This window comes from Gossypium hirsutum, chromosome D03 (assembly GCF_007990345.1).
Source record: "Gossypium hirsutum isolate 1008001.06 chromosome D03, Gossypium_hirsutum_v2.1, whole genome shotgun sequence".
Lineage (NCBI taxonomy): Eukaryota > Viridiplantae > Streptophyta > Magnoliopsida > Malvales > Malvaceae > Gossypium > Gossypium hirsutum.
In genome coordinates this window covers 42,093,591-42,119,482 of record NC_053439.1, presented here as the reverse complement: position 1 = coordinate 42,119,482, position 25,892 = coordinate 42,093,591, and the positions used below count along the sequence as shown (strand labels likewise).

General features: G+C 32.5%; 1 protein-coding gene, 3 non-coding genes and 1 pseudogene across 4 annotated transcripts; 1 reads left to right on the top strand and 4 right to left on the bottom strand.

Annotated features, from left to right (window-relative positions):
* Positions 1-838: 838 nt before the first annotated feature.
* On the bottom strand, positions 839-939 carry LOC121215833 (small nucleolar RNA snoR31/Z110/Z27). Its single transcript, XR_005911804.1, has one exon. It is a non-coding gene; the product is annotated as a small nucleolar RNA snoR31/Z110/Z27 (small nucleolar RNA).
* A 270-nt stretch (positions 940-1,209) lies between these two features.
* LOC121215741 (small nucleolar RNA R30/Z108) lies at positions 1,210-1,312 on the bottom strand. Its single transcript, XR_005911717.1, has one exon. It is a non-coding gene; the product is annotated as a small nucleolar RNA R30/Z108 (small nucleolar RNA).
* Positions 1,313-1,379: 67 nt separating this feature from the next.
* On the bottom strand, positions 1,380-1,484 carry LOC121215835 (small nucleolar RNA Z107/R87). Its single transcript, XR_005911806.1, has one exon. It is a non-coding gene; the product is annotated as a small nucleolar RNA Z107/R87 (small nucleolar RNA).
* A 5,258-nt stretch (positions 1,485-6,742) lies between these two features.
* On the bottom strand, positions 6,743-13,325 carry LOC107949890 (UDP-galactose/UDP-glucose transporter 4-like; annotated as a pseudogene).
* Positions 13,326-14,694: 1,369 nt separating this feature from the next.
* Positions 14,695-17,591, top strand: LOC107949685 (protein ORANGE-GREEN, chloroplastic). Its single transcript, XM_016884420.2, has 8 exons — positions 14,695-15,156; positions 15,259-15,373; positions 15,631-15,747; positions 15,862-15,948; positions 16,396-16,472; positions 16,828-16,955; positions 17,045-17,181; positions 17,375-17,591. The coding sequence occupies exons 1-8, from the start codon at positions 14,954-14,956 to the stop codon at positions 17,450-17,452; spliced, it is 942 nt and encodes a 313-aa protein (XP_016739909.1). The 5' UTR covers positions 14,695-14,953; the 3' UTR covers positions 17,453-17,591.
* Positions 17,592-25,892: the final 8,301 nt, after the last annotated feature.

The window sequence follows — 25,892 nt, the reverse complement described above, 5'->3', positions numbered from 1 at the left end:
TTTTTTTTTTTTTCTTTCTGCTGATATTGGTCCTATTAATCGAGCTTGCCTCGATTGGGCGTATGAGCACTTAGTCTTTCTTAGCTTTTGAGTTAACTGGGCCAACACATGCCCAGAATTTCTAACCAAATTTTTTGCTCTAATATGATTGCTTGAAGTCACCAACGGTTCTTGTGAAATAGTAGGTATGTCGTCATTGTTGCTTGATTGGTCTTCCATAGTGGGATCTCAATTTTCCTTAATATTAGTTGCCTTTTAAAGGCCCTCAAATCTCAATCCCTTTTCCTTCAAAATAAAGAAACTATTCTCAATAGCTTTCCCACGATCCTTGCTTCCTTCTCTCATTATCCTCCAGTCAATGAGGATCCATTGTATGAAGCTTTCCACCACTCTTCGAGCTACCGATGACTGCTTAACTTCTGTCTCATCCCAAGTACTATTGTCCCATTTGTTTCTCAATCCAGGACATCTTTTTTAATCGTAAACCGCTTGTCCCTTCAGTTTAGTGATGATTAATCCTCTCGATTCGTAAATTCATTTAGAGCCTCCATGTTTCACTATGATACTGTTTACTTTAACTCCAAACATTGTTCATAAAGGTTGGATTCAGCATCCAGAGCGTGCATAGGATGTAAATACATTAAGAAACCATGAACAGAAGATGAATGAATATGAAAGCTAATGCAAAAACTGTGTTTGCAAAAACTGTGTTTAGCCAAGTCACAATATTATGTAAATTTAAACCAATTGGATTTTTATTGAAACTTATCGAATCTCCAATTTCCACTAAAAGAAACAGAATAATATTAATATAAACATTACTGTTATTATCGTCGTCGTCACCATCAGAAAGGAAATATTCTTCTCATCCATAGCCTTTAAAAAAGGCTATGTAGGAAGGTGTCCTAAGATATTTTTCCAACTTCATCACTTGATGACTCTTGAGGCAAGTAAATCATAACTTTCTTGATTGAATATTTTAAATCTTTCAAGAATTATAGAAGTAACTAAGCATAGATACACAAGCAAGGATTTGTACATCAATCAATACTGAACTACCACAGATCAAGAATCGGATTATTATATGAATCTATATATATTGGTTAATCCTCATCAAATTCCAAAACCAAAAATAAAAAAAAAGGATTTGAGTGAGAAAAAAGTGAAATTCTTTTTTCGGATTCATAAAATCAAGAGAAACTAAAGAGATTGCTCAGTGGTGGCGATAAAGTTATAGGTTCGATTCTGCCAGCGCGTTTTCTTCAACGAAAATTATCGGAAGAGGGAGCTGTAAATCCTCATCGCAACCTCAAATTTGTCACCAAAAAAAGTTCAACATCGAAAAAAAATGCTTTTAACGAAATAGAAAAAGGAGCAAAGATCGCTCAGTTCAACGGGGTGGTCGACACGCAACGTTATCAAAAATATGAGAAGCCTGCATTCCGGTCTGTTGAGCTTGAAGTTATGGAGTCATCACCGCGATCTACTATCAAAATAATATCTCCAATGAACAAAAATTTTATTTTAAAATAAAACCGAAATTTGAAAAAAAAAACAAATTCAACGGAAAACAGAGGTTAAGAACATTAGAAGTGAGGAGAGGGAGCTGTGATATAACTGTGATGGCTATATATTTATAGGAGTGAAAATTAGGGTTTTAGTAGAGTACATAAACCTAAATTTGATGGGTAAACTGAAGCTTGTGCAAAATTATTCGGGTCTTAGTTCCGGCCCTAATTCTCTATTTTCTTTGGTCTTAACAGAGAAAACAGACCCGAGTAGGCCTTTAAAGAAAAGAAAATCTTCCCATTATTTTTTTTCTAAAATTTGCATAATTAAAAGTCATAAATTTGGGGGTTTTATTAAAATAATACGAAAAAAACAATTGCAATGGGGTGGAAAAAATAATTACGTTTCAATGGTACACACCAACTATAAAAATAATATTTTAATATTAATTAATTAATTAATTAATTAATAAAATGGATCGTTTTAAACAGTAAAAAATGATGTCACTAACATGTTAAGCAATATTATTTTTAAAAATAATATTTTAATAACAAATGTATTTGGTCACCAAATAGAATACTGATGTGACCTTCTTTTGATTGGTATAATAATAAATTTAGCCCATAATATTTTACACATCCTATCAAGTTGATTCAATTTCTAAAAAATTCAATACATTCCGCCCTCAACGTTTACACCTTATCAACTCGGTTGTAATACCCAATTTTAGCCCAGGCTCACATATGGAAACATAATTTTCGAAGATATACAATCTTAGATATGATATGCAATCTTAGATATGATATATGCAATCTTAGATATGATATGTACAATCTTAGAAGATATGATTTTGTAATCTTAGAGATTTAATTTGTAGATACCATTTAATCTTAGCCGTTGATGTAATTGATCTGTACCGTTAGATTTGGGAAGACTCAGCTATAAATAGAGGTATCTCCCTTCATTGAGAGGGGAAGGAGATCAATAAAAAGAAAGTTATTATTTTTGCAACACAGAGAGTTCAAATAGCGGGAGATACAAAATTTTTTAACACAGAAGGTTATTTTTTTCCATTTGGTATTCTTCATTCGTAGTTTCGTTTTTTTATTTTATTTTTATTTATTTATTCCGCTTAAAAATTCGAAGAAAAGAAAGGAGGAAAGGGATTTTACCTTTTTTCGTCGAAATCGTCGGATGGTTGCCATCTCCGTCGCGATCGGAGTGTTGGCATAGGCGAACGGCGACGCAAAATGGGTTAAGAAGAAACCCTAGCAGAGAGCATTTGTTTATTTTATTTTATTTATTTATTTATTTATTCTTTCTACTGCAAATATTTTTTTTTAAAAAGGAAGAAAATTGTTTTAAAACCTAAGGGCAAAACGACACCGTTCGATTTGGGGGTGGGTCCGCGCGTCGACCCGACCCGCAGGTTGGGTCCGCGCGTTTTCACCCTAAATAGGTAATTTGCGCGATTGCCCCTCGGTGTTTTCACATTGTTCCAGATCTATTTTTTAAATTTACCCGGTTCATTTTCAATTTATTCACTTTAGCCTATGTCAATACACATTGTTTTGGGAAGTTGGGTTATTGCCCATCTGGACCCCAATGTCATTCGCGTGTGACATTTTCGTCCCTCATTTTACTTCTAATCTCATTTGTTGCCTGCTAATTCGATTTCAATTACAATGTGACTTTTTTTTTACTCAATTTATTACCTTTTAGCATTATTATTTTATTATTACTATTTTTGTTTTATTCCCATAATTGATACGTACATTAATTTTCATTTATCTTCTGACATGCATATTTATTTTTTTTATAGAGTAATCATTATTTTTTATGTATATATGTAATTATTTTATATATATATGTACAGATTTATTATATATATGTATATGTAAATATATTTTTATATTTTTTAAAATGAATATTTTTATATTTATCTATATACGTGTATATGTTTATGTTTTTTAAAATGCTCACATACATATATATTTTTAATACATATTTTAATCTATATATTTTTTTATATTTTTCTTTATTTCATAAATACATTATATATTTATATAAATTTTATAATTCAAAATTTTATATGTAAATCTTGTGCTTGTTTTTTTCTTCCTAATAATTTTGATAAATATATTATGTACCTTTTTATTCTTTATGCGTTTTGTTTATTTCCTTCTTTTGTTTATCGATATTATGTTTTTATTTATGTTTTAAAAGCATGCTTTTATGTTAATTTTGTTTATTTATTGTTTATATTATTTCTATACAATTGTTGTACTTGTTATTGTGACTTTATCACACACATTCAATATAACATTACATCATCTTTTTACTTGAATTTAAAAATAGAACTTTTCAAAACAGAGATAATACTCGTGTTTAGGATTTTCAAGGAAATTGAGCCCTAACATATTGGGTTCCGATTTTCTTCGTTAAATCTAACAATCGAGTATTTCTCTTTAATCCAAAAATAAGAATTCATTATTGGGAATTCAACACGTTGTGTCCTAACGTATTGGATGTGACGCATTGATTTCTCAAAATGAAGATTTTTTTTCTAAAAAATAATAAAGGAAATATTCCAAGTTTGGGATTTTGGAGGAATTGTGCCCTAACGTATTGGGCCGCGATTTCTTAAATCTTGAATAAATTGATATTCTTTTAAATTTTTATTACACGAGTATTCTGGCCTAATCCATTTTTGAGGAAATTAGAATGTTGTGCCGTAACGCATTGGGTGTGGCATTTTCTTTCTCTGAAATGATAAGGGTCTTAATACGTAACGTTTTTAAGTTTTTGCTAGGGATTATATTTTTCAAATTTTCGACATTAAGACATTAATTAATTAACTAGGTACCAATTTTTGGGCGTAATGAGGGTGCTAATCCTTCCTCATACGTAACCGACTCCCGGACCCGTTTTTCCAAAAATCGTAGACCAAAATCGTTTTTAGGTGACCCAATCACACCTCAATAAAAGATTGGTGGCGACTCTCAATTTTTATTTTTTAAAGTCGACAATCTAAAATTTTTGTTTTTCAAAAAATGGTTTCGACATCGGTTATTATTCTAAATATTCAAAAATTTATAATTATAAAAATATTTTAAAAAATAAAATTATAAAAATAAAACAACTCAGCCATTTTTATGAAATAAAATAAAATTATAAAATTATAAAATTATAAAACAAAAATATAAAAGAAAAAGAAAAAGAAAAAGTGAAAGAGTGTTTGTAAGTGCTGCCCCTTTTGGCGACACCCTTTTAAATTAAATTTTTTTATTTATTTTATTTATTTTTATTGAAATATTATTTTTATAGGTAGTGGCATCTGACATGGTAGTGATATCACCTTTTACAGTTCATAACGACGTAATTAGTTTTTTCTACTTTTTTTGTAATTATTCATTTTTTTAATAACATTTTAATAAAACCCTTGTAAATTAATATGATATATTATGTGATCAAACTTTAAATGTTAAAATAAAATTCATTTCCTTCAAAAAGATTAAATTGAAGGCTTGGCTAAACTATAATAGAGGTTATCCAATTATATTTTTTTTTCTTGGTTATCCAATTATGAAAAGTTATAAAATGATCACTCAACTATTCAAATTTTCCTTTTTTTAGTTACCAGCTAGATAATGTAAAAATGAAAACACCTAAAAATCCAAGATAGTTGGGTGCAGGAGCAAAGCTAAAAAAAAATGGGAGTGGAATTAAATTGTATAGTTTTGCAATAGTAAAATGCAATTTCATTATTTCAATAGTTTATATCTTTCTAATTTTAAAGGATTAAATCAAATTTTTATCTTTTGGGGGCAAAGTGCAGTTTTATCATTATTAATTTAAAATTTTATAATTTATAAAAGGGACTAAATAAAAAAAATTTCATTTTAGGGTGACCAAGCTCCTGCTAGCCCCTTGGCTTCAACACTAGTTGGGTGACCAAAAAGACAAAATTGAATAGTTAGATGATTATTTTATAAGTTTTCATAGTTGGGTAACTAAAGAAACCATAATTGAGTGATTATTGATGTAGTTTATCCCGAAAGTTTTTAATTCATTTTGTGATATTACCACTCCTAATGATATTAATGCTTTGTCCCATTGTTTTCAAAAGTGCTTTTGAAGATAAAAGAAAGAATACTTTTTTTTTAGCTTTCACTTTTAGAAAAAAACACTCAGTAAAATAAAATTTTTAACCCTTATTTATAATCTATTGAATTTTATGTAATATTTATATTGGGTATACGATTGTTTTCCTATTGAAATTATTTCAAAAATATAACATTATATATTTAAATTTGTAATGGTTATATTTTAATAATATTTAGAATATTGATTATATATCCAAATTAAAAAATTCTAAATAATTAATATTAATTGCTCATAATATTTAAAAATTATATTTCGTATACCAAAATATTAATAATAAGTTACAACAAATTACTTTTTTTATATTCTTACTAAAATATCATAATATTAACGACTTTGAACATTATTTAAATGCATATTTTTATTTCAGAACATCATGTCTAAAATAGACATTTTATTTCTCAAAGAGCATAAAGCTAAAAATTGCACCTATCATTTACGACGTTAATCACTTTGGCGCCTATTCTTTTTTTAACCACTTTATAATGTTATTTAAATTAGACCAGCAGATCAAATCGAAAACTGTCCAATATACCAGTTCGAAAGAAAAGGTTAAACTGATTAGCCTATAAACCGTTTAGAACCACAATCGAACCGCAAATCAAAAATTGGTTGAACCCTGTTTTATGTTTTTCTCTTCAAAATTAGTAGGTGTTTACAATATTTTCTAACTTTGCAAATTAAATTTTGCAATAATAGTAAATATATATACATTGCTTGTTTAGATCTAAGAATATCCAAATTCTCAATCTCATTTCCAAATTTACCTATATTTGATTTTTCTTTTTTGTCTACTTTTTCCCCTTTTAACTTCTATTAGTTTGGATTGTCAATAAAAACGAAATGATTAATGATGTAATCTTAGGATTTTTTTTTGAAAAATATTGAATTAAATATAAACACAATTGAAATAGACAAAAAGAAAGAAATGGCAATCTTGAATTAAGAGCTAAACCCCTAAATAAAATGACATTTTTTTTCAAAATTAGAGGTTTTCTCTCTTCATCTTGTTCATCTACTACATTTTCTACTTCTTTAAAAGAGGTTTTGGTTTCTTTGTATTTACATTTCATCCTTGAACCCTAGGTGATGGTTTAGTATCAGGCAACATCTTCAAAATAATTCCTATGGATATCAACAACAATCCTGACTCGTGGCGTTTGGTTAATGGTTTTGTAAATATCATGTACAACAACAACAAAGTTACAGCTTTTCTAGCAGTTGTTGTCATGGCAATTATAGCTATACCGAAAATAACAATCAAGGATAAAACAAACACTTGACTGATGAATGTAGCCATGGCTTCAAACACTAGAAAACAGTAAACGTACAGATGTTGAGAACAAAAACTCCATGCCTTAAAGAGCTCTCTTGTTAGAACTATTCGCACAAGAAAGGAATCTCAACTATTGTTGAGCAAAAAAACATCTCCATCTATGCTGTTTCTGAATTCATGGTGAAAATTGCTCTTGAAAATTACCCAAAAATGCATCTATTGGGGATAACCCGACTAAACAACAAACAAGTAAAAATGGTAAAAATGGTAAAAGAAATTGAGAAATTGAACACACAAATTTAATGTGGAAAAACCCCTCCAAAGAGGATAAAAAATCATGAGCAAAGATAATTTTACTATAATGGCAAAAGAATGAATAGTACAAAATATAGACATAAAAAAGTAAACCCCGAAAACAAAGAACCCTCGATATGTAAACACAAAATCCTCTAAAAGTGTTATGAGTTCTAATCTCTAATGGGTGTATTTTCTAAGGTTGTAAAAGAGTCTATTTATAGGCTAAATTCATACGTTAAATAATAATAAAAGTAATCTAGACTAACCAGAGTTTGATTGAAACAAATAAATAGAGTTTAGCTGGAAGATTATTTCTCAAATTTGACTGAAATAAGAGTCACATTTAACAAATCTCCACCTTAACTCATATTTCCACAACGCCATCTTTGCCAAAGCCTGCCACGGGCTTATCTTGAGCTATACAAGGTATTAACTAAGTCGCATCTGTTCTTAGAAACTGGAAGACTTCTAGCCTTCAACTTGTGCACTGTCAAATCAAAACTAACCCGGGTTTGATTTTCACGAACACAGTGCCCTAACTTTTCAAAACTTGCATCCAAAAGAGAACCTGTAACAGCCCGATTTTTGGGTCTAGTTGGAACAGTGGTTTCAATACCACAAATCCGATGAGGAAAATTTCGAGGACGAAATTTATTTTAAGGGGGAGAGAAATGTAATACCCCAAAAATTTTTACAGTAAGATATTATCTTTGATATAGTAAGGAAGTAAAGTGACAAAAAGGAGAATTTTGAGTTATGATAACATTGGGAAGTATATTATGACATATTAATTAAAGAAATGATTAAATTGTAAAAGTGAGAAAAGTTTTGTTATCCAAGAGTAAATACTCAAAATTTGAAGGGTTAAAGTGTAAATATGAAAAAGTTGAAGGACCAATAGTATAAATATTTTAAGGGTGGAATAATCTAGAAACTAAGGAAAATGGATGAATTGAGACCAAATTGAATAGATGAAGAATTATGAGGGACTAAATCGTAATTTTACCAAATTAAGTGATGACTCAAGGATGAAATTTTAAAAGATCTAAAGGCAAAGTGGTCAATTAGAATAAAGAGAAATCTAGAAAATAATAATGATGTTGGAGATATTTTATATTAAATAAATAAATATTAGTTTATTAATATTTTAATTTGATTTTTAAATGACATTTTATCATTTTATTATTATTTTATTTAGTATATATATATGTGGAAGAAAAGATGAAGAATCATCTTCCTTTCCCATGCATTTCACGTTAGAAGAGAAGGGAAGAAAGAAAGTTTTGCTTTCTTTACAATTTGGTCCTTCCACCAAAAATTTACCATTTTCACCTAGAAATCAAAAGAATTTCCATAGCTACCAAGAGAGAAAAATGTTAAGGAGACTATGGGGAGCTAGAATATCAAGTTAGATTCGAGAAATAGAAGCTGGAGGAGAGACAAAATCAAGTTAAATATTAAAATCAATAGAGCAAGGTAAGAAGATCAAGGTTTCAATATATTTTTAAGTTTGATATTATTGAAAAGTATGAAATTGATGTTAATGTAGGGTTTTATTATATAAGGCTATATGTTCTTGATATGTTAGTGAAGGGAAACAAGAGGAATTGATAGAAAATATTGTAGAGAAAGGAAAGGAGGGTTTTATAAATTTGATTATTAACATCTTGCACTAAAACAGTTTTGGACAGCAGTAGTAGGTTAAATTTGAAAAATTACCATAAATCGTGGAAATTGAATTAGAGGATAAAAAAAATATGAAATTAAAGCTTATTGAGTCTAGTTTTTCATATAAGAAACGATGTAAGTAATGTAATTTTAAATCATTAGATATAATGAATTTTGTTAGATAAAGTCAGAATGAAATCGAGTTCCCCTATTCTAACTTGGAAAAATCACTAAAAATTGTATAAAAATAATTATGGGTTATAATTTATATATTTAAAATCATTAATTAGTATATTTTCAATAGAAACAAACGGGTACATCATCTGAATTCTATAAAAAGAGATAATTAATTTTTAGTGAAGAGGGGTCGAAACTGTCGAACAGTGAAAAAGGGGAAAGTTTAAAGAATAAACTGTACTTATTTGCTGAACCAAAAATTCTGAAAATTTTATGGTAATAATATATATGAGTTTAGTTTCAGTGAAAATTAACATATCTTAATTTGGATCTCTGTAGCTCAAGATATAAATAAATTAGTGACTCTGGCTCAGACAGATAGCTTGAATTTACATACAGGAAAAATAGTGATAGTATGATAATGTTGTTTAAATGTGTTATACACATTAAGGATGTGGAATGGAGATGAGGAGGAGGAAAATTGGGAAATATATGAATGATTTGTGTATAATTGGTCATATGATTGATTATAATTGATAAACGATGAAATAGAAATTATGCTTATATTTGTGCATTATTGGTTATGGTCTAAGCTCATGTGTGAAAATAAAGTTTCATAGGATGTGTATGGTATATTCGGTATATGATTTGACATGAAGTAATGTCATGAATGGTTTATGAATTAACACATGTTGGTAAGTGTGATACATGAATAAATGTTGTGCTCATCCATGCTTATAATGTTTATGCTATATGTGTATTTGGCTAACATATTTGGTGTACATGCTTAGGCTTTGGCCAAGTAGTGGTTGAAATGGTAACATATTTAGTTGTGATCATGTAATCTCTAGTGAAATGGTTTATCATGTGGTTAGTTCCAAAAAGAGTTATGTTTAAATACACTAGCTTGCGATTATAGCTGAATGATATGTTTATACCTTGTGTGATGTGCATAGGAAACGAGTGTGGAAATATAATGAAATAGTAAGTTCATATGGCTGAAAATTTAATGATTACATGTTAATTTCATGAATCATATAATGTATGATGAGATATATTTGTTAATGAATTGAAAATAAAATAACAATACGAAAACCGAATAAATGATCAAATTGAGCGGAACATCGGATTTGAGTACTTCTGATCAGTGACAAGTGATAAGTAGTAGCTTCAGCTACACTTATCTGATTAGTGACAAGTGGCAAGTGGCAAATGATAAGTGATAGCTTCAACTACACTTATCTGATCAGTGACAAGTGACAAGTGATAAGTGGTAGCTTTAGCTACACTTATCTGATCAGTGACAAGTGGCAAGTGATAAGTGATAGCTTCTGCTACACTTATCTGATCAGTGACAAGTAACAAGTGATAAGTGGTAGCTTTAGCTACAGTTATTTGATCAGTGACAAGTGGCAAGTGATAAGTGGTAGCTTAGCTACATTTATCTGATCAGGGACAAGTGATAAGTGATCATACGTAAGACCATAGTTATACTAAGGCAAAGTGAAAGTGAAGTACTCAATTTTCCGTAACTGCTCCCTAATTTGATTAAGGATGGTAAGTGAAAAATGGGCCCAAAAGAATTATAGTAAATGGATAAGTGGTAGTGAATTTATACCAGGATGATGAGTTGAATTGATGTTGTTATATAAGCAAAAGTGATATTTTCATTGTAAAAATTGAGAATTTCATAAATGTGTTAATGAATGGTATAATCAATAAACGTTGAGTTAAATGATAAATACGTATTAGTATTGAACTTAATGATTTGAATTGTGAACATGAGAAATTTAGGAATTGAGTGAAATGGAAATGAAGCATTGAATTATTAAGACTTGTGAATTGCATGAATATGTATCGGGTCTCGTAGGTCCTATTTATTATGAATATAATATTTTAAGGATATATTATGAAGGATTATAAAATCATGTTAATAATTTGAAAGTTTTAATTTAGATGAAGTTTTATAACTCGGTTAAATACGTTTACAAGTGTATGTGTTCTGGTAATGCCTCGTACCCTATTCTGGTGTCGAATACGGGTAAAGGGTGTTACAGAACCTCTCTTCAACGAAACAATCATACCTTTTTCCCTCCTATGACCAAGTTGTCTTCGCTCCAAATGAGTTGACTTCGACTCCGTAACGAATGAGGGACGTTCGATTTCACTGGCCACTGTAGAACCTTCCAGAATATAATGACTATCGATCCTTTTACCTTTTAACAAAATGAGAGTTCCACGAGATACCTTAATGCCGCTCAACTCGATGTTGATTCTGCATCCTTTCAAGTCTAAAATACTCAATGAGATGAGATGCTTTCATAAATCAAGTACATACCTAAAATCTGAGAGTGTCCTAATCGTCTTATCGTGCATCCTAATTTTAATAGTACCAATACCAATTACCTTACTGGATGAATTATTTCCCATGCGCACAACTCTACCTGCAACTGAACTGTATGTGGAGAACCATTCTCTATTGGGACACATGTGGAAAGAACATCCCAAATCTAGAATCCACTCGGACGTAAGCTTGAAGTTATCACTCGTTGACACTAACAAGAAATCATCATCGCTTTCATCGGCCAAATAAGCACCAGCTATAGCTTTTTCGTTACTCTCAACAGCACTTTTATTTTACAGTTTATAACAATCTGCTTTGACATTACCTAACTTTTTACAATAGCGACACCTTTTGTCTCGCTTCTTTGATGCTACAAAAATGGAAGCTTGCCTATCTGCTTTTCTATCCGAACCAAACTCATTGTCGAGTTTGTCTCTACTTAACAAATGGCCATACACATATTCGAACGAGAGCTTGTCTCTACCATAAATCAAGATCTCCCTAAAAGACTTGTATGAAGGGGGTAAAGAGCACAATAATAGCATAGCCTGATCTTCATCATCAATCTAAACCTCAACGTTCTTTAAATCATTTAAAGGAGTAATGAATTAACTGATGTGATCTTTAAGAAGCTCACATTCATTCATGCAAAACGTAAATAGATGTTGTTTCAACACTAAACAGTTAGCTAGAGGCTTGGTCGCATAAAGAGTTTCTAACCTTTTCCACAAAGCGAATGAGGTCTTCTCCATCAATACCTCCTACAGTACTGTATTTGCGAGGCACAACTGGATTGTAAACAAGGCCTTTTCATCAAGCTCTTCCCATTCTGTTTGATTTAGATTCTCAGGCTTTTTCCCGGTAACAACCTTTTTCAAGCTGGTTAGAACTAGAATTGTCATCATCTGAACTTGCCACAGATTGAAATTTGTGATACTATCGAGCTTCTCAATTTCAAACCTTGTTGCTTCCATATCTGAACGAGCTGGTCTACGAAAATTGAACTACCTATGATACCACTTGTTGGGGATCGACCTGATTAAACAATGAACAAGTAAAAATAGCGGAAGAAATTGAGAAATTGAACACACAAATTTAACGTGGAAAAACCCCTCCAAAGAGGATAAAAAAACTACGGGTAAAGATAATTTCACTATAATGGAAAAAGAACGAAGAGTACAAAAGATGGAGATAAGAAAACTAAACCCCAAAAACCCGAAAACAAAAAACCCTCAAAACATAAACACAAAATCCTCTAAAAGTGTTATAAGTTCTAATCTCTAATGAGTGTATTTTCTAAGGTTGTAAAAGAGCCTATTTATAGGCTAAATTAATAGGTCAAATAATAATAAAATAATTTAGACTAATCAAAGTTTGATTGAAACAAATAAATAAAGTTTAACTGGAAGATTATTTCTTAAATTTGACTGAAATAGGAGTCACACTTAATAGTATCCATGATTAAAGCACCCGAAATCATTATCACATCAATTATGCTAAAATTTGGAGATGTTTAAGCATCTACTGAGGTGAAAAGGATGAAACCAACCACAAGCAGTGAAGCAGATATGTATTCATGAAATGGGTATTTCCTTCGCAAGTCAAGAATGAAAGTACCCATAATCATAACTGATAGTGCCTTGTTAGATTTAAACATAATTTGGGCAGGATAGTTAAGGTAAGCCAACGAACCCTTGGTTAATCTAAGAGAATACCTGATAGTTTGATATATGTGTCCCATGGATTCACAATTTGCTTCATAATAAAGCCTTGAAGTTATATCAATATTAGGTAACAAATCCTTGTACAAATGTAACACTTCTTACTCGACCTGATCGTCGGGCCCGATTTATGGGATGCTACAGTCGTTGCCAGAACAACTATAAACATTTAATAATCAATTTACACTATAATACATGCAGTCCTACTCAAAATGTCTTAGAATTACGTTATTACGATCTTTTTTGAGACTTATTCAAGATTACAAAAGCCCATTTACTAACTGAGCTTGAAAAAGGACCAAATTGTAATTTTTTAAAGCTTTCAAAATAGGTATCAGATACCCTATAAAGGTACTGATACCATTTTGGCTTTCGATGTTTTAGAAAAATAAAAATAAAAATGAAGGTACTGACACTTAGAGGTGTTCATGGGCCGATTCGGGTCGGGCCCAACCAAAATTTTAGGTTCGTTTGCTAGGCTCGGGCTCGGTTTGGCCAGAAAAATGGGCCTAAGATTTTGTAGCCCAGACTGGATAAAAATGTTAAAACTAGGGCTCGACTCGCCCGTATTAAAATTTTATATTATTTATTATATAATTTTAAAAAAATATAATACATCAAAAATATTGAAAATATTAAAATAAATGTTTCCCACCAAATTGAAAATAAACATATATGTACACTTAAATAACACTAAGATAGGTGTAATTTAACAAGCAAATGCCTCTAAAATAGTAACAAAATTATTGATAAAACAATAACAATAAAATAATATCAACATATTATAATGGTAACAAGATAGTGAAAAAATAACAAGAAAATAGTAAAAAAAAAATTTACATATTCGAGCATTAGTTACATACGTTTATTGACATGTTGGAGCACATTGGTGCTCTCCTTTTTTCTTTATAGAAAAATTGATTAATTTTTAATTTTAGTTCATCTTGAAATTTAATTTTTATACTTTAATATCTAATATAAATTAATTTTTATTTTTATTTTTATAATGTTATCAATTATCACAAATAATCCCATTTATTTTTTAGTTTGCCTTGCTCTTTTTTTTTTTGATATTACAAGAAAATGGTCAAACTTTAGATTAACCTTTTTATTAAGTTGAAATTTGAAATTTTATTTATATATTTTAATTTTTGTCGTAATTTGATAATCTATTTCTATAATATTATTAGTTAGTTTAAATAGTTAACAATGTCAACTATGTTATTCAAAATGTTGATGTCAAACTTTTTTAAGAACATTATTTTAACAAAAAATTATTTTATTATTACGAGTTTAAATGTGTGGTTTTAAAAAAAATTCATATCGACATTATTATTATTATTTTTATTGTTATAATTGGTAAGTTTTTTTTTAAAATTTCAAAACATTATACTAATATATTTAATAGAAAGATTTTAATAATGATAACAATAAAAATTACAATATCATATAATCTTTGTGTACGAAATTTCACTAAACAAATAATGAAAAATGGAAAGATAGTCGTATATAATAAAAACAAACCACACAACACAACCGACTCTGAACCGGTCATCGATGAGTCTAATGATAAACCGGTTAAAATATTCCTACCACTCGCATTTGCATCAAAATTTTATGCTTCCACTTTGTCTTAAACCTTCTCCTCCCACCCTCCACCTTGTTCTGTTCCAAACAACATATCTTCTTAACCATGAAAACGATCGCTTAATTTATAGTTTCCCAATTGAAAAGTACAGAAGAACAACAAGATTTGATTGATTGAGAGAGGAAAATAAGGTTGAAGACCTTTCGAGGATGGTTTCTTTGAGTCGAGTCTTGGCGGTTTCCTATACGATAAAGCCATCCATTCCCTGCAACACTTGTTCTTTAAGCTCTAGATTTCCTCAAAAGAAACCCAAACTGAATTCGAAATGGCGATCCATGGCGACTGAACCTGACTCTTCTTCCTTCGCGCCTTCTATTGATTCTGATTCTTCCGCTGATAAAGTTACAGCCGGGTATTTCTTTTTTTCTTTTCTCTGGCTTTGTTTAAGGTTTTCATGTTGTTTTAGCTGCTATTTCTGATTTTCTTTTCTATGTGTGATATTTAAAATGTACAGATTTTGCATCATAGAAGGGCCTGAAACAGTCCAGGATTTTGCTAATATGGAATTGCAAGAAATTCGGGATAATATCCGAAGCCGGCGGAACAAAGTGTTTCTGCAAATGGAAGAGGTCACCCAACTGATTTCATTTTCTTGCTTTGGTTATTTCCATCGAGTTTTTTTCCAATATCAATAGGAGATGTTTCTGCATCAACTTGAGAGTTGTGATTTTCATTGAGTTTTAAACACCATTAGCGGTGTTGCTGCATAGCTTTTGATTTCCATTGAGTTTCCGGTGCCGATACGGGAAGTTTCTGCATATGCTCATCAAGTAGTCAATGTTACTGGAAAGAACCATATGCTAACTTGAAACCTACCCAATTCTAGGTTCGGAGGCTAAGGATACAACAACGCATTAAAAGTGCTGAACTTGGCATTTTAAAGGAAGAGCGAGAAATAGAACTTCCTAATTTTCCATCGTTCATCCCATTCTTGCCTCCACTGGTAAGATACATTTTTTCTTTTTGTTTATTCCCCCCCCCCCTTCAACTTGTTCCTAGTTCCACTGTTTTGTTCATTAATCATATTTAACCGATGTATTATGTTGTGTACATACAGACCTCAGCAAATCTCAAGGTTTATTACGCAACTTGTTATTCTCTTATTGCTGGGATTATCCTTTTTGGTGGACTTATAGCACCCACTGTGAGTCACTCATGCTTTCAACTCTTATAATCTAGTCTCTCCTCTGATGTGAATGGCTGAGTTAGTTGTGGCGCTTTTAAGTATGCTACCCGTACTCTTTGTGTTAAACACATCCAAATGTGTATTGGGTATGATCTTCCAAATATATGAAAATATTGAGCATACATGGACACAGATCCCTAATTAACACTAGTCCTAAATTCCAACTAACATAGCTTTTAGGAACAAAACAAAGGAATGCGTTTTCTGTTGAGAGGATAAAGCATTTGAAGGTGGCACTTCATACAGGCAAGAATGACAATGTTCACCTCATTATACTGATGCAAGAAGTTTTCCTTGTAGCAATTTGGGGATGTACACTTTCGATGATGTTAATATAAATTATGAAGATCTGCATATCATAACTTATTTTGCTTTATATTGTTTCTTTTTTTTCCCACATTATAGCTGGAGCTTAAGTTAGGACTAGGGGGCACGACATACACAGATTTCATCAGTAGTATGCACCTGCCAATGCAATTGAGGTATGGCAATCCTCTTGTTTGTAATGTATGTTTATTATTTTGAAGATGTTTGAACTGAGCTGCTTGATTGCTTTCGTTTTTACCATGAAGTCAATGTGTTTTTGGCTTCCTTAGTTGCACTTGTTTCTATCAAGCATACCCTTGACGGTGTTGAGAAAGATGACAGATGCAGTTGGTGCAAGCCAGCTTATGAAAACAATATTAGACATTTTGTTAGAAAGATTAATGGCTAATTAACTTACAAAAGTTTGCTTCTACAAAGAAGAAGCATCTGTTATTTGTCTTCAGTTTGGTATACTGGATGCAGTTTTGTTTCATGTAGTATTAAACATATTTCAGTTGGTGGTGAGTGCAGTCAGGTTGATCCTATAGTGGCATCATTCTCTGGAGGAGCTGTCGGTGTTATTTCAGCCTTGATGGTAGTTGAAATGAACAATGTTAAACAGCAGGAGCATAAACGATGCAAGTATTGTCTTGGAACGGGTATGTATTTTTTCTGAAATTCCCTGGTTTTTAAATCCCCTACTATGTTCCAGGTACTGTATTTTCATCAAGGTCAATGGTACATGCAGGATATCTTGCTTGTGCTCGCTGCTCAAATACTGGATCACTTGTTCTTATTGAACCTGTCTCAACAGGTAATGGTGGAGACCGACCTTTATCAACTCCCAAAACAGAAAGATGTTCAAACTGTTCAGGTTCTGGAAAGGTATGGCTTCTAAAAACGTGTAGTCTCAATAGTTTGTTGTCTACTTATGCGTATCAACTGGGGAATTTTAATGAATGGAAGGATATTTTCCTTATCCAATTTGGGAATTTTAGGGTTAGATTTGATGGATTTCATTAGTTCACATAATCCGAGTGTCTTCTCATAATCAATATTTTTTTGAATACTTCGGCAGGTCATGTGCCCTACATGTCTCTGCACTGGAATGGCAATGGCTAGTGAACATGACCCACGAATTGACCCATTTGATTAGAGGTGCATTATCACCCTCTCACTCTTTGTATGGAAATGTAGAGCTATTGTTGATAAGATAACCAGTCTTTTTATATATACAAAAATATCCAAGCACATTGAAATGAATGTTAGTGAGATAATAATACCTACTTTTGAAATCATTTAGCCATACGATGTCATACAATTGATGATGGTCAAGGTTGGTATGTTTGACTGCAGCTAGGTATTCGTCAATTTGGAATTAGTGATACATCCAAATAACGAAATAAAAACCTCCAACTTTGATCAATTATGTTTCAAGAAATGGGAGTTTTAAGTACTTCGTATCTTTTGCTTTGCTCTTCCAAAATGTGTAAACCGTAAATCATTTGTTGACCAAATACAGCATTGGTTTCCTCTGATATAGATTCATCGATGTTGCCTCACCTGCGTTTGTTATGAAGGATGGAAAAGTTTACGGACTCTAAAATATCATTTTGATAATTTAACTCAACTCACAAAAAACAAGTGTCTAATTAACTAATTAGATTTCAAATTACCAAATTAACACAATGAAAAAGAAGCCATGAGTTGACTAAAATCTAAAAGTTTCTATTAATTATTTAGTATGAACTTTTTAAGATTTGCTGCGTAAGGGCGGTCAAATAAGGGTTTTTATGCAATTCCTTCAGCATGGATGTCAAAGGATTCTATAATTGGAATTATTTCGTTTTGTTTCATGGGCTTCGTCCTTCTTGGTGCAAAATATGGTAATGGAGGTTTCATGTGGTTCACACTTGATGAGTCAAAAGCCACTTAAGAAACCATGTGTTTGGAGTGGATGAGACTTGATAATGCATCCCAGTCTAAAGGTTCATCCAAAATTTAGGAGGAGGAATGGGACAAAAGAATTAAACAAGAAAAATGAAAAAACAATAGGCCATTTTAAAATGTGAGTTGGACTCGGGCTTGAGCTGTATTGCCCGTTTTTAAGTTTGTAATGTTTTATATTATGTTATTTTTATATTTTATGTAATTTATAACACATAAAAATTAACTATTATAATGTAAATATTAAAATTGTTAAGATGACTATATATAAAATTTTAATAAATAAAAATATATATTAAATTATTAAATATTAAATTAAACATAATATAAAAATATATTTTAAAGTTTTTAAAAAATAATGAGTGGGCCTAAAATGGGTTTAGATGAACTATTTACAAATATGGGCAGGATTGGGTAAAAGTTTAGGCCTATATTTTGAGTTGAACGAGGCTTATGTAAACATAAAGTGTGTTAATATCATGCTTAGGCCCGACCCAACTTATGAACACCTCTAGTGTGGATCCCACCTACTAAGTATCCTTTAGAGTATGGTCAGTGATAAGGTCGTGGAGAACTCAAGTAAGATGTGGCTAGATATTATGTGATAGGACCTGATACAATTGTGTTCAAGTTTAAGGAGTTGGTCATTAGAGCCTCGAAAGTGATGAGAGTTTATGTATATGTGTACCAAGAATATTTCTTTGGTATTTTATAGTGGCCACATGTTTTCTAAGTCACGAATGTTCCAAAATGGAGAGCCCTATCTAGATTTTCCATTTTGACGCTTCAATTAGGCTAGGGGAGATGATTATGGAAAAAGTAAGTTTCCTTAGTAGGCCATCTCCTTTTCCAAGTGAGGAAAGCTTGGTTATGTATAACAATTGCCTCTCAATTGAGAGATAGATTATAAAGTGACATTCTCAAGATGTTTTGTTTGTTGTAGGGGTTTGAGTGATACCATGTTGCTTTTGGTGAACCTTGGGGATTTCTTTTCAGCGCTAGCAAGCTTTTCATCTTTTTAATAGTTACTAAAAAGGTGACTTGGCGTGCGTGTTTGGATGCATGTGTAGTCGCCTTTTGTTTTTGCTTGTGTAATAAGCATTTAATGCATTTTCCCTTATTGTAAACTGAAACGATGCATGATTTAGCTTTTTTCTTTCTACCTATTGTAGGCTACTCTGTGGGCCCTATTAGTTGTTGTAGGTTTTTACGAGTCATTTCATTTTAGTGCCTTTGAATGCCACAATTGTACTTTTTTATTTTTGTAGTTTTCTAGAGAAACCTTGGTGTTTTTTTCGTTCAAAGTTTTTATTTGTGGGTTCTTTTGGAGTTTATGCGAACACCAATGGAAGTTCAATAATATGTTGTGTTGTGGCACATCATCATGTTTCACTCATGCATTCAAATCAATGGAAGTATATTTATGTAGAAAGTACTTGATCTGTTGTAATTTGATATGTCAAATTAAGCTCTCCATTACACTTGAAGAGCTTATTCTCGAGCAATTTAGATGTCTTTTTTGCGTTCTTATTTAGTTTTAACTTTTCACTTGATTAAGTGGTTTTGTGTGATTTATGCTATTTTTTAGACTCGAGTTGGCCAAATGCGCCATAGGGAACCTAGCAAGTTGATTGAATGTGTAGAGAGTTGATGGTGGCTCGAACGTGAAGAAAACATCACCTAGAATGGAGGGTATTGCGATATTGATAACTCTAAAATATAGAGTTATTTTTAGCACTTTTTAACATATAAAATATTCAAATTCTGGGTAGTTGATAACACTTATAGTTTTTTATTTATAATTCTGTTAGATAAATTCAATACTATGAAAATGTGTTATTTTAACTAATTTTACACTAAATACTTTTTTTCCATCTTTTTGAAGAAATAAATGGACTCGTTTGGGAAAAGAGAGTAGAAAGTTAAGTGTTGGGCTGACTTGTTAACATCTTTAGACAACCCACTAGGGAGATGAAGTCCCGAACCGTCCAACCAAGGGAAAAATTGTCCATAAGACCTTTACTTCAACCATGTTCCTTGAATCAAGGAACCACCAAGAGAGAATCAAAGGGATGACATCACTTCCTCGTCCAAAAATAGTAAACCGTCCATTCCTCTTCCACAAAGTAAGGGCTGACCACAAAAGGGAGAAAAACAAGGGATTTTCATAATACTTTTAGCATGGGATGTTGGGGGATAAACTAGTATAAATAGGGCTTTCATTCATTCATTCATTCATTCATTTAGGGGAACACATTACATTTGAGAGAAAAAAACATCAGAGTTGAAAGAAAACAGAGAATTTGAGAGTTGCCAAATTTGGCACTGAGAGAGTAATTCTGCATTGGAGCAAAAGAGAAGAGCAAGGGAGCAGCAGCACGAGCAGTGTCACAGAAATCACCAAAATTGGCTTCTAGTTTCTTCCTTTTACTCTTTTATTTTGTTCAAGTTGATAAACATGATTGCAACTTATTCTTTTACTTTATATTAAATGATTATGACTTAATTTTATTAATGCTAGATTAATTGCAATTCCTTAATTTGAATTATTCATACTTTGTTAATGTTGTTCTGTGCATCGGTTCATTTACTCATTCAAATAAAATTATACCCATGTTTACTCATGCATAATTAATGTTGGGAAAAATTTGAATTAATTTTTTAATCCAAACAAGATGATAATTAGTGGACACAATATTTGAATGGTACATGTTTGATTTCTTGGAAATTAAATTAGTAATGGTATTTAGCAATATTTTTACCTTGCATAAACATGAGGTCTGCTTATGAAACTTTGAAGTTAATTGAACATAGAAGTATGCTAAAGAGGCTTAAAGGTTGAAAAATTTGATTTCATAACTTCTAATTTCTGGGTTAGTAAATAGCCAATTTGCCAACGGATTTACCGTAACATCATTAACATTTTTTTATAATTTTGAGTTAAGGGACAATAATTAATCTAGCTTATTCATGTCATAGTAATTTAATCTTGTGTTTTGTTGATTTTTATTTTGTGTTATTACTTTAATTTGTTTTGCATATTTAGAGATTTAAATTAGGTTAATTAGTAAACTAAATTCACATTTAATTATTTCTTTCACCATCTTGCCATTTGATAATTTCACAATATTTTCCTCACATATACAATCCCTATGGAGATAATACTCTTTCCTTACTACTTTATTACTTGTTGATGACTGTGTACACTCGCACATCATCGATTAATTTCGTGACAGATATCGAAGCATGAAAATTGTGATACCCCTGATGGTGTTGAAACGAGAAGAATTGAGGACATCTTTAGTGGTATTGCGATACCAACCATGGGTATCGTGAAATCGAGACCCCTAGGTTCCCCCATGCCAAGACTACCGTGGGTATCATAATACTGGAGCCTAGGTATTGTAATACTCCTGTCAAGTGGAGACAAAAAATTACTGTAGCGGTAGTCATTGTCCAACCTCAACACCAATCAAAATTAGACATTGAGGGATATTTTGGTCACAAAAATTGGGTTGTAATAAGCTGAAAAGTTATCTTTTGACTGAGAGAAATACATAGTTTTACATTCTTCAACTTTTATCATCTTTTTAGCTTAGGGTTTAGTTACTTTCTTTATTTTTTTAGGGTTTAGACTTTAACTTTTTTGGTTTTTGGTTATGTAGATAGTTTGGTTTTTGGTTTTTGGTTAACTTTCTTTGTATTTGCACTGCAGTCATTAGTTTTAATATAACTTACCCTTGTTTTATTGTACCTGTTAAAAATCTTACCTTTTGTGTTTTTACTTGCTACCATTGCTACCATTATTGTTTCCGCTTAAGTTTTCCTTCTTAACTTTTCTTTGAGTTTACTTTGATGCATATTTTGGTTAAATTTTAGATGTTTACCTATTTAGAATAGCTAAATCCTAGGTAGTTGGTTGACAAAAATGTTGTTTTGTTAATTTTTGGTTTAGAGGCTAAATCGTAAAATCTGGACTAAATCGAATAGAAGTCAAAACTTAGGATTGACGCCCCTAGAGGAAATTTTAGATGAGTGAGACAGTGAGGAGATCTCATTGAGCACCAATGTGATAGTTATAGATTAGTTTGGTGAGGTTAAGAGATAAACTAGACTAATTTGTCTAACTTGGTAAAATTGTGACCGAGAGGTAAAATTAAACCAGTTTAGGAGTGCAAGTGATTTAGGTCCCTGATCCGAAGGTTAATTAACAACATGAAAGGCAACCAACTATTGTCTGTTATTGATTTGTTGATTTCGTAATTTTTCTTATATTAAAATTTAGTCCTTTTCTGTTTTAGGTAATTAATTAGCACAATTAACCTTAACTATGGTCTACCGTAATATGACACTTAGTAACTAGTTAGCTAGACTCCTTAATTGCATGCCAATTGTTTAGGGATCACTCAATCCCTGACTCCTATAGGTTCGATCCTTGGAATACTCGGGTATTCCATTGAACGTTACAAATATTACAATTGACCTATCACATTTACAGATACTACATTCTATTTGATTATTTAGTGTTGATTCTTCGCTTAGGTGTTCGCACGTCTGTAGCGGAAGTGGTCAAGTTGTTGGCGCTGTTGTTGGGGAGTTGGTGCATGATTGAGTGAATTTTTTATGGTTATTACATGCTTTTTAGGGAGATAATTAAAAAAAACTAAGTCCATAGATACAACATTTCTTTTTGTTGTGTTTGTTTGTTATTTTATTTGAAAGCTATCTGTTGATTCGTTTGTGTTTTTTTTGTTTGAAGGGGTAGTGTATGACTCGAAGCAGTAATAGGATCATACCATTCGAATCGGGACCAAAAAAGATCTTGACACACGCTCGAAAAGGCCAACTATCGAGAGAAGCCCAACCTCCAATGATAGACCCATAGATCGCTGATCCTCCGATCAACAATTGGAGTGTAGAGGAATGCGTACCCCTACTTCTCCGAAGACAAATGGAGTAATGCACATTGCGAGACTACGCCATGCCCAACCTAAAGGTAGTCTGAAGGAGTATTAATCATCTCGCGATTAATGCAAACAACTTTGAGATAAAGCTACCGATGATCTAGATGATTCAAAGGACCTATCAATTTCGAGGATCGATGAACAAGAATCCTAACCAACATATTAAGCGATTGCTAACCTTATGTGAGAGCTTTAAGTATAATGGGGTATCCGGTGACGCCATGCGTATTTAATTATTCCCTTTCTTTTTAACTGACAACGCTTTTATGTGGTTAGATTCGTAACTGGTAAATTCAATCATTACATGGGATGAGCTAGCCAATCGGTTTCTTGCAAAGTATTTCCCCCCGAGCAAGACCATAAAGCTGTGGATGGATATCACCAACTTTCGCCAGCTCGAGAGAGAGTCACTTTATGAAGCGTGTGAGCACTTCAAGTTAATGCTATGTAACTGTTCCTATGATGGTTTGCAGGATTGGTAACAATTGTAAACATTTTATAATGGGCTCGATGAGAATTTGTGGTCGAGTCTTAACGAAGCATCTGCGGGGGCATTCACATCTAGGACTTACGTTGAAGGGTGTTAATTAATCGAATATATGGAAATGAACTCCTATATATAGTTGATTGAACGGTTCACATATCAGGCTAAACGGCCGACTGTGAATACGATCGACAACAAAGACAAGTTTTAACAAATCCTCGAGAGCTTTAACAACCTCCAAGTTAGCTCGACCTAATTGTAAATTCCCAACTAGCCTCTTCTAACCAATGCAAATGTAGGGCACAAAAATGAAAGCGCAAGTTGGGGTGACCTCTATGACAATACTCATGCTGAAGTAAATTACCTAAGACATAGATGGTATAATCCGTACTCTAACACCTATAACCCAGGGTGGTGAGATCAACCCAATCTTAAGTGGGGAGGGAATCAAAGGAGACCCTCCAATCAATGAGTGCCTAGCTGCAATCAACCTAAACCCAACCCTCCATACCAATCTCCGCAGCCATATAGACCACCCCAAGCAACAAATAGGAAGCCCACTTATAATAGTGACCCTCCTATGCCCATCTGAATGAGTAAGCTCGAAGAAGGAATGCATTCGTTGCAAGAGAGCATGTGCCAAATACAAGGTCAGTTGGACCAAATCCTTCAAGTGTTGAAAATGAATGCCACATCTAGTATCCTTAGTAACACCGAGCCTAACTCGAAAAGGGAGGGGAAGTAACATGCCAAAGCTATCAATATCTGATCCGGAGTGGTGATAAAAGAACCGATGAGACCTGTAAGTGAAGAGGTATGAGAGAAGGAAAATAACACTTGCACTCTTAGTGTTGGAGATGGGGGTGGGAGAGAGTGTAGAAAAGGAGGTTGAACCAAAATAGTACAAGCCTAAGGATAGGCCAACCATACCAGCTAGCTAACACATGTACGTTTCCTGACTAGACTAGAGGAAAGAAAGAAAAGAAAGAGTGAGGATTTTTTAAGTTTCCTCAATACGTTTAAGTCAATAAATGTTAACCTCCCTTTACTTGAAATCCTAGAAAAAATTCCCAAATATGTCAAATTAGTTCAAGAAGTGATGTCTAGGAGGAAGAAAATAAGAAGAGGGGAAAGTTTTGCTCTAAATGTTGAATGTAGCATTGTAGTGTCTAGGAAGGTCCTATTAAATCTCAAGATAGGAGAGGTGAACTTTGGAAAAGCCTTTTGCAACCTTGGGGCTAACATTAACCTTATGCCTCCGTTGATTTATCGTAGATTAGGGTTAGAAGACCTTCAGGAGACCTTGATGACTTTGCAATTAGCTAGTCATTCATTAGCCCGACCCACGAGAGTCCTTGAGGACGTGTTAGTTAGTGTTCGATAGTTTATTCTTTTGGTAGACTTTATAATGCTGGATTTTGAGGAAGACTTGGAGATTTCAATTCTACTAGGGAGACCTTTTTGGCAACCTCTAGAGCCACCATTGATGTAGGAAAAAGAGGAATTGACTATGGAAATCGATAAGGAGGTAGAAGTCTTTAGGTGTTCCGATCCTGATCCTAGATCTAAGGAAATTTCACCCTCCTTGAGGTACAAGTGTCAAGCCATTAATATGTTGTCCTGTCATGTTGCTAACTTTGCAAATTGTGTGAAGTGGTGTGAAATTGCAGGTTTGAAGTCGACACCAAGGAGGATCTGTAAGATGAAAAAAAGGCACAATGCCATGGCGATCCTCAAGTAGCCTCAGTCAAGTGACGAAAAAGAGGCAGTTTTTTTACCCAAATAATACAAAAAAAATTAACTGAAATGGTATCCCCATGGCATTATTTACCAAAATAGGCCGTTTGCAACAGTGACCATAGATGGTGCTTAACAAGGTGGCGGCACCTCCCAAATTTTCCAATAATCATTAGGCCATGATTAGGCCATAATTGGGTTAAAAAACATATTTTATTAGTGGAGGGGCATTATACGGCGGCACTAGTATGCTTATATGAGTTAAATATGAGTAAAATACGAGTCTTTGGAAAATTAATTTTTAACGGTTGGAGGTGAGTTGTCTGGCAGCACCAAGGGGTGAAGGATGGTTGTCAAGCGACATCGGCTGGATGGAGGCAACCTGTCAGGCAGCACCTACGGTGGACGTGACCCATCAATCACGGGGTCTTTTGCTTTTTGACGGCCTGAAAAAGGGAGCTTTC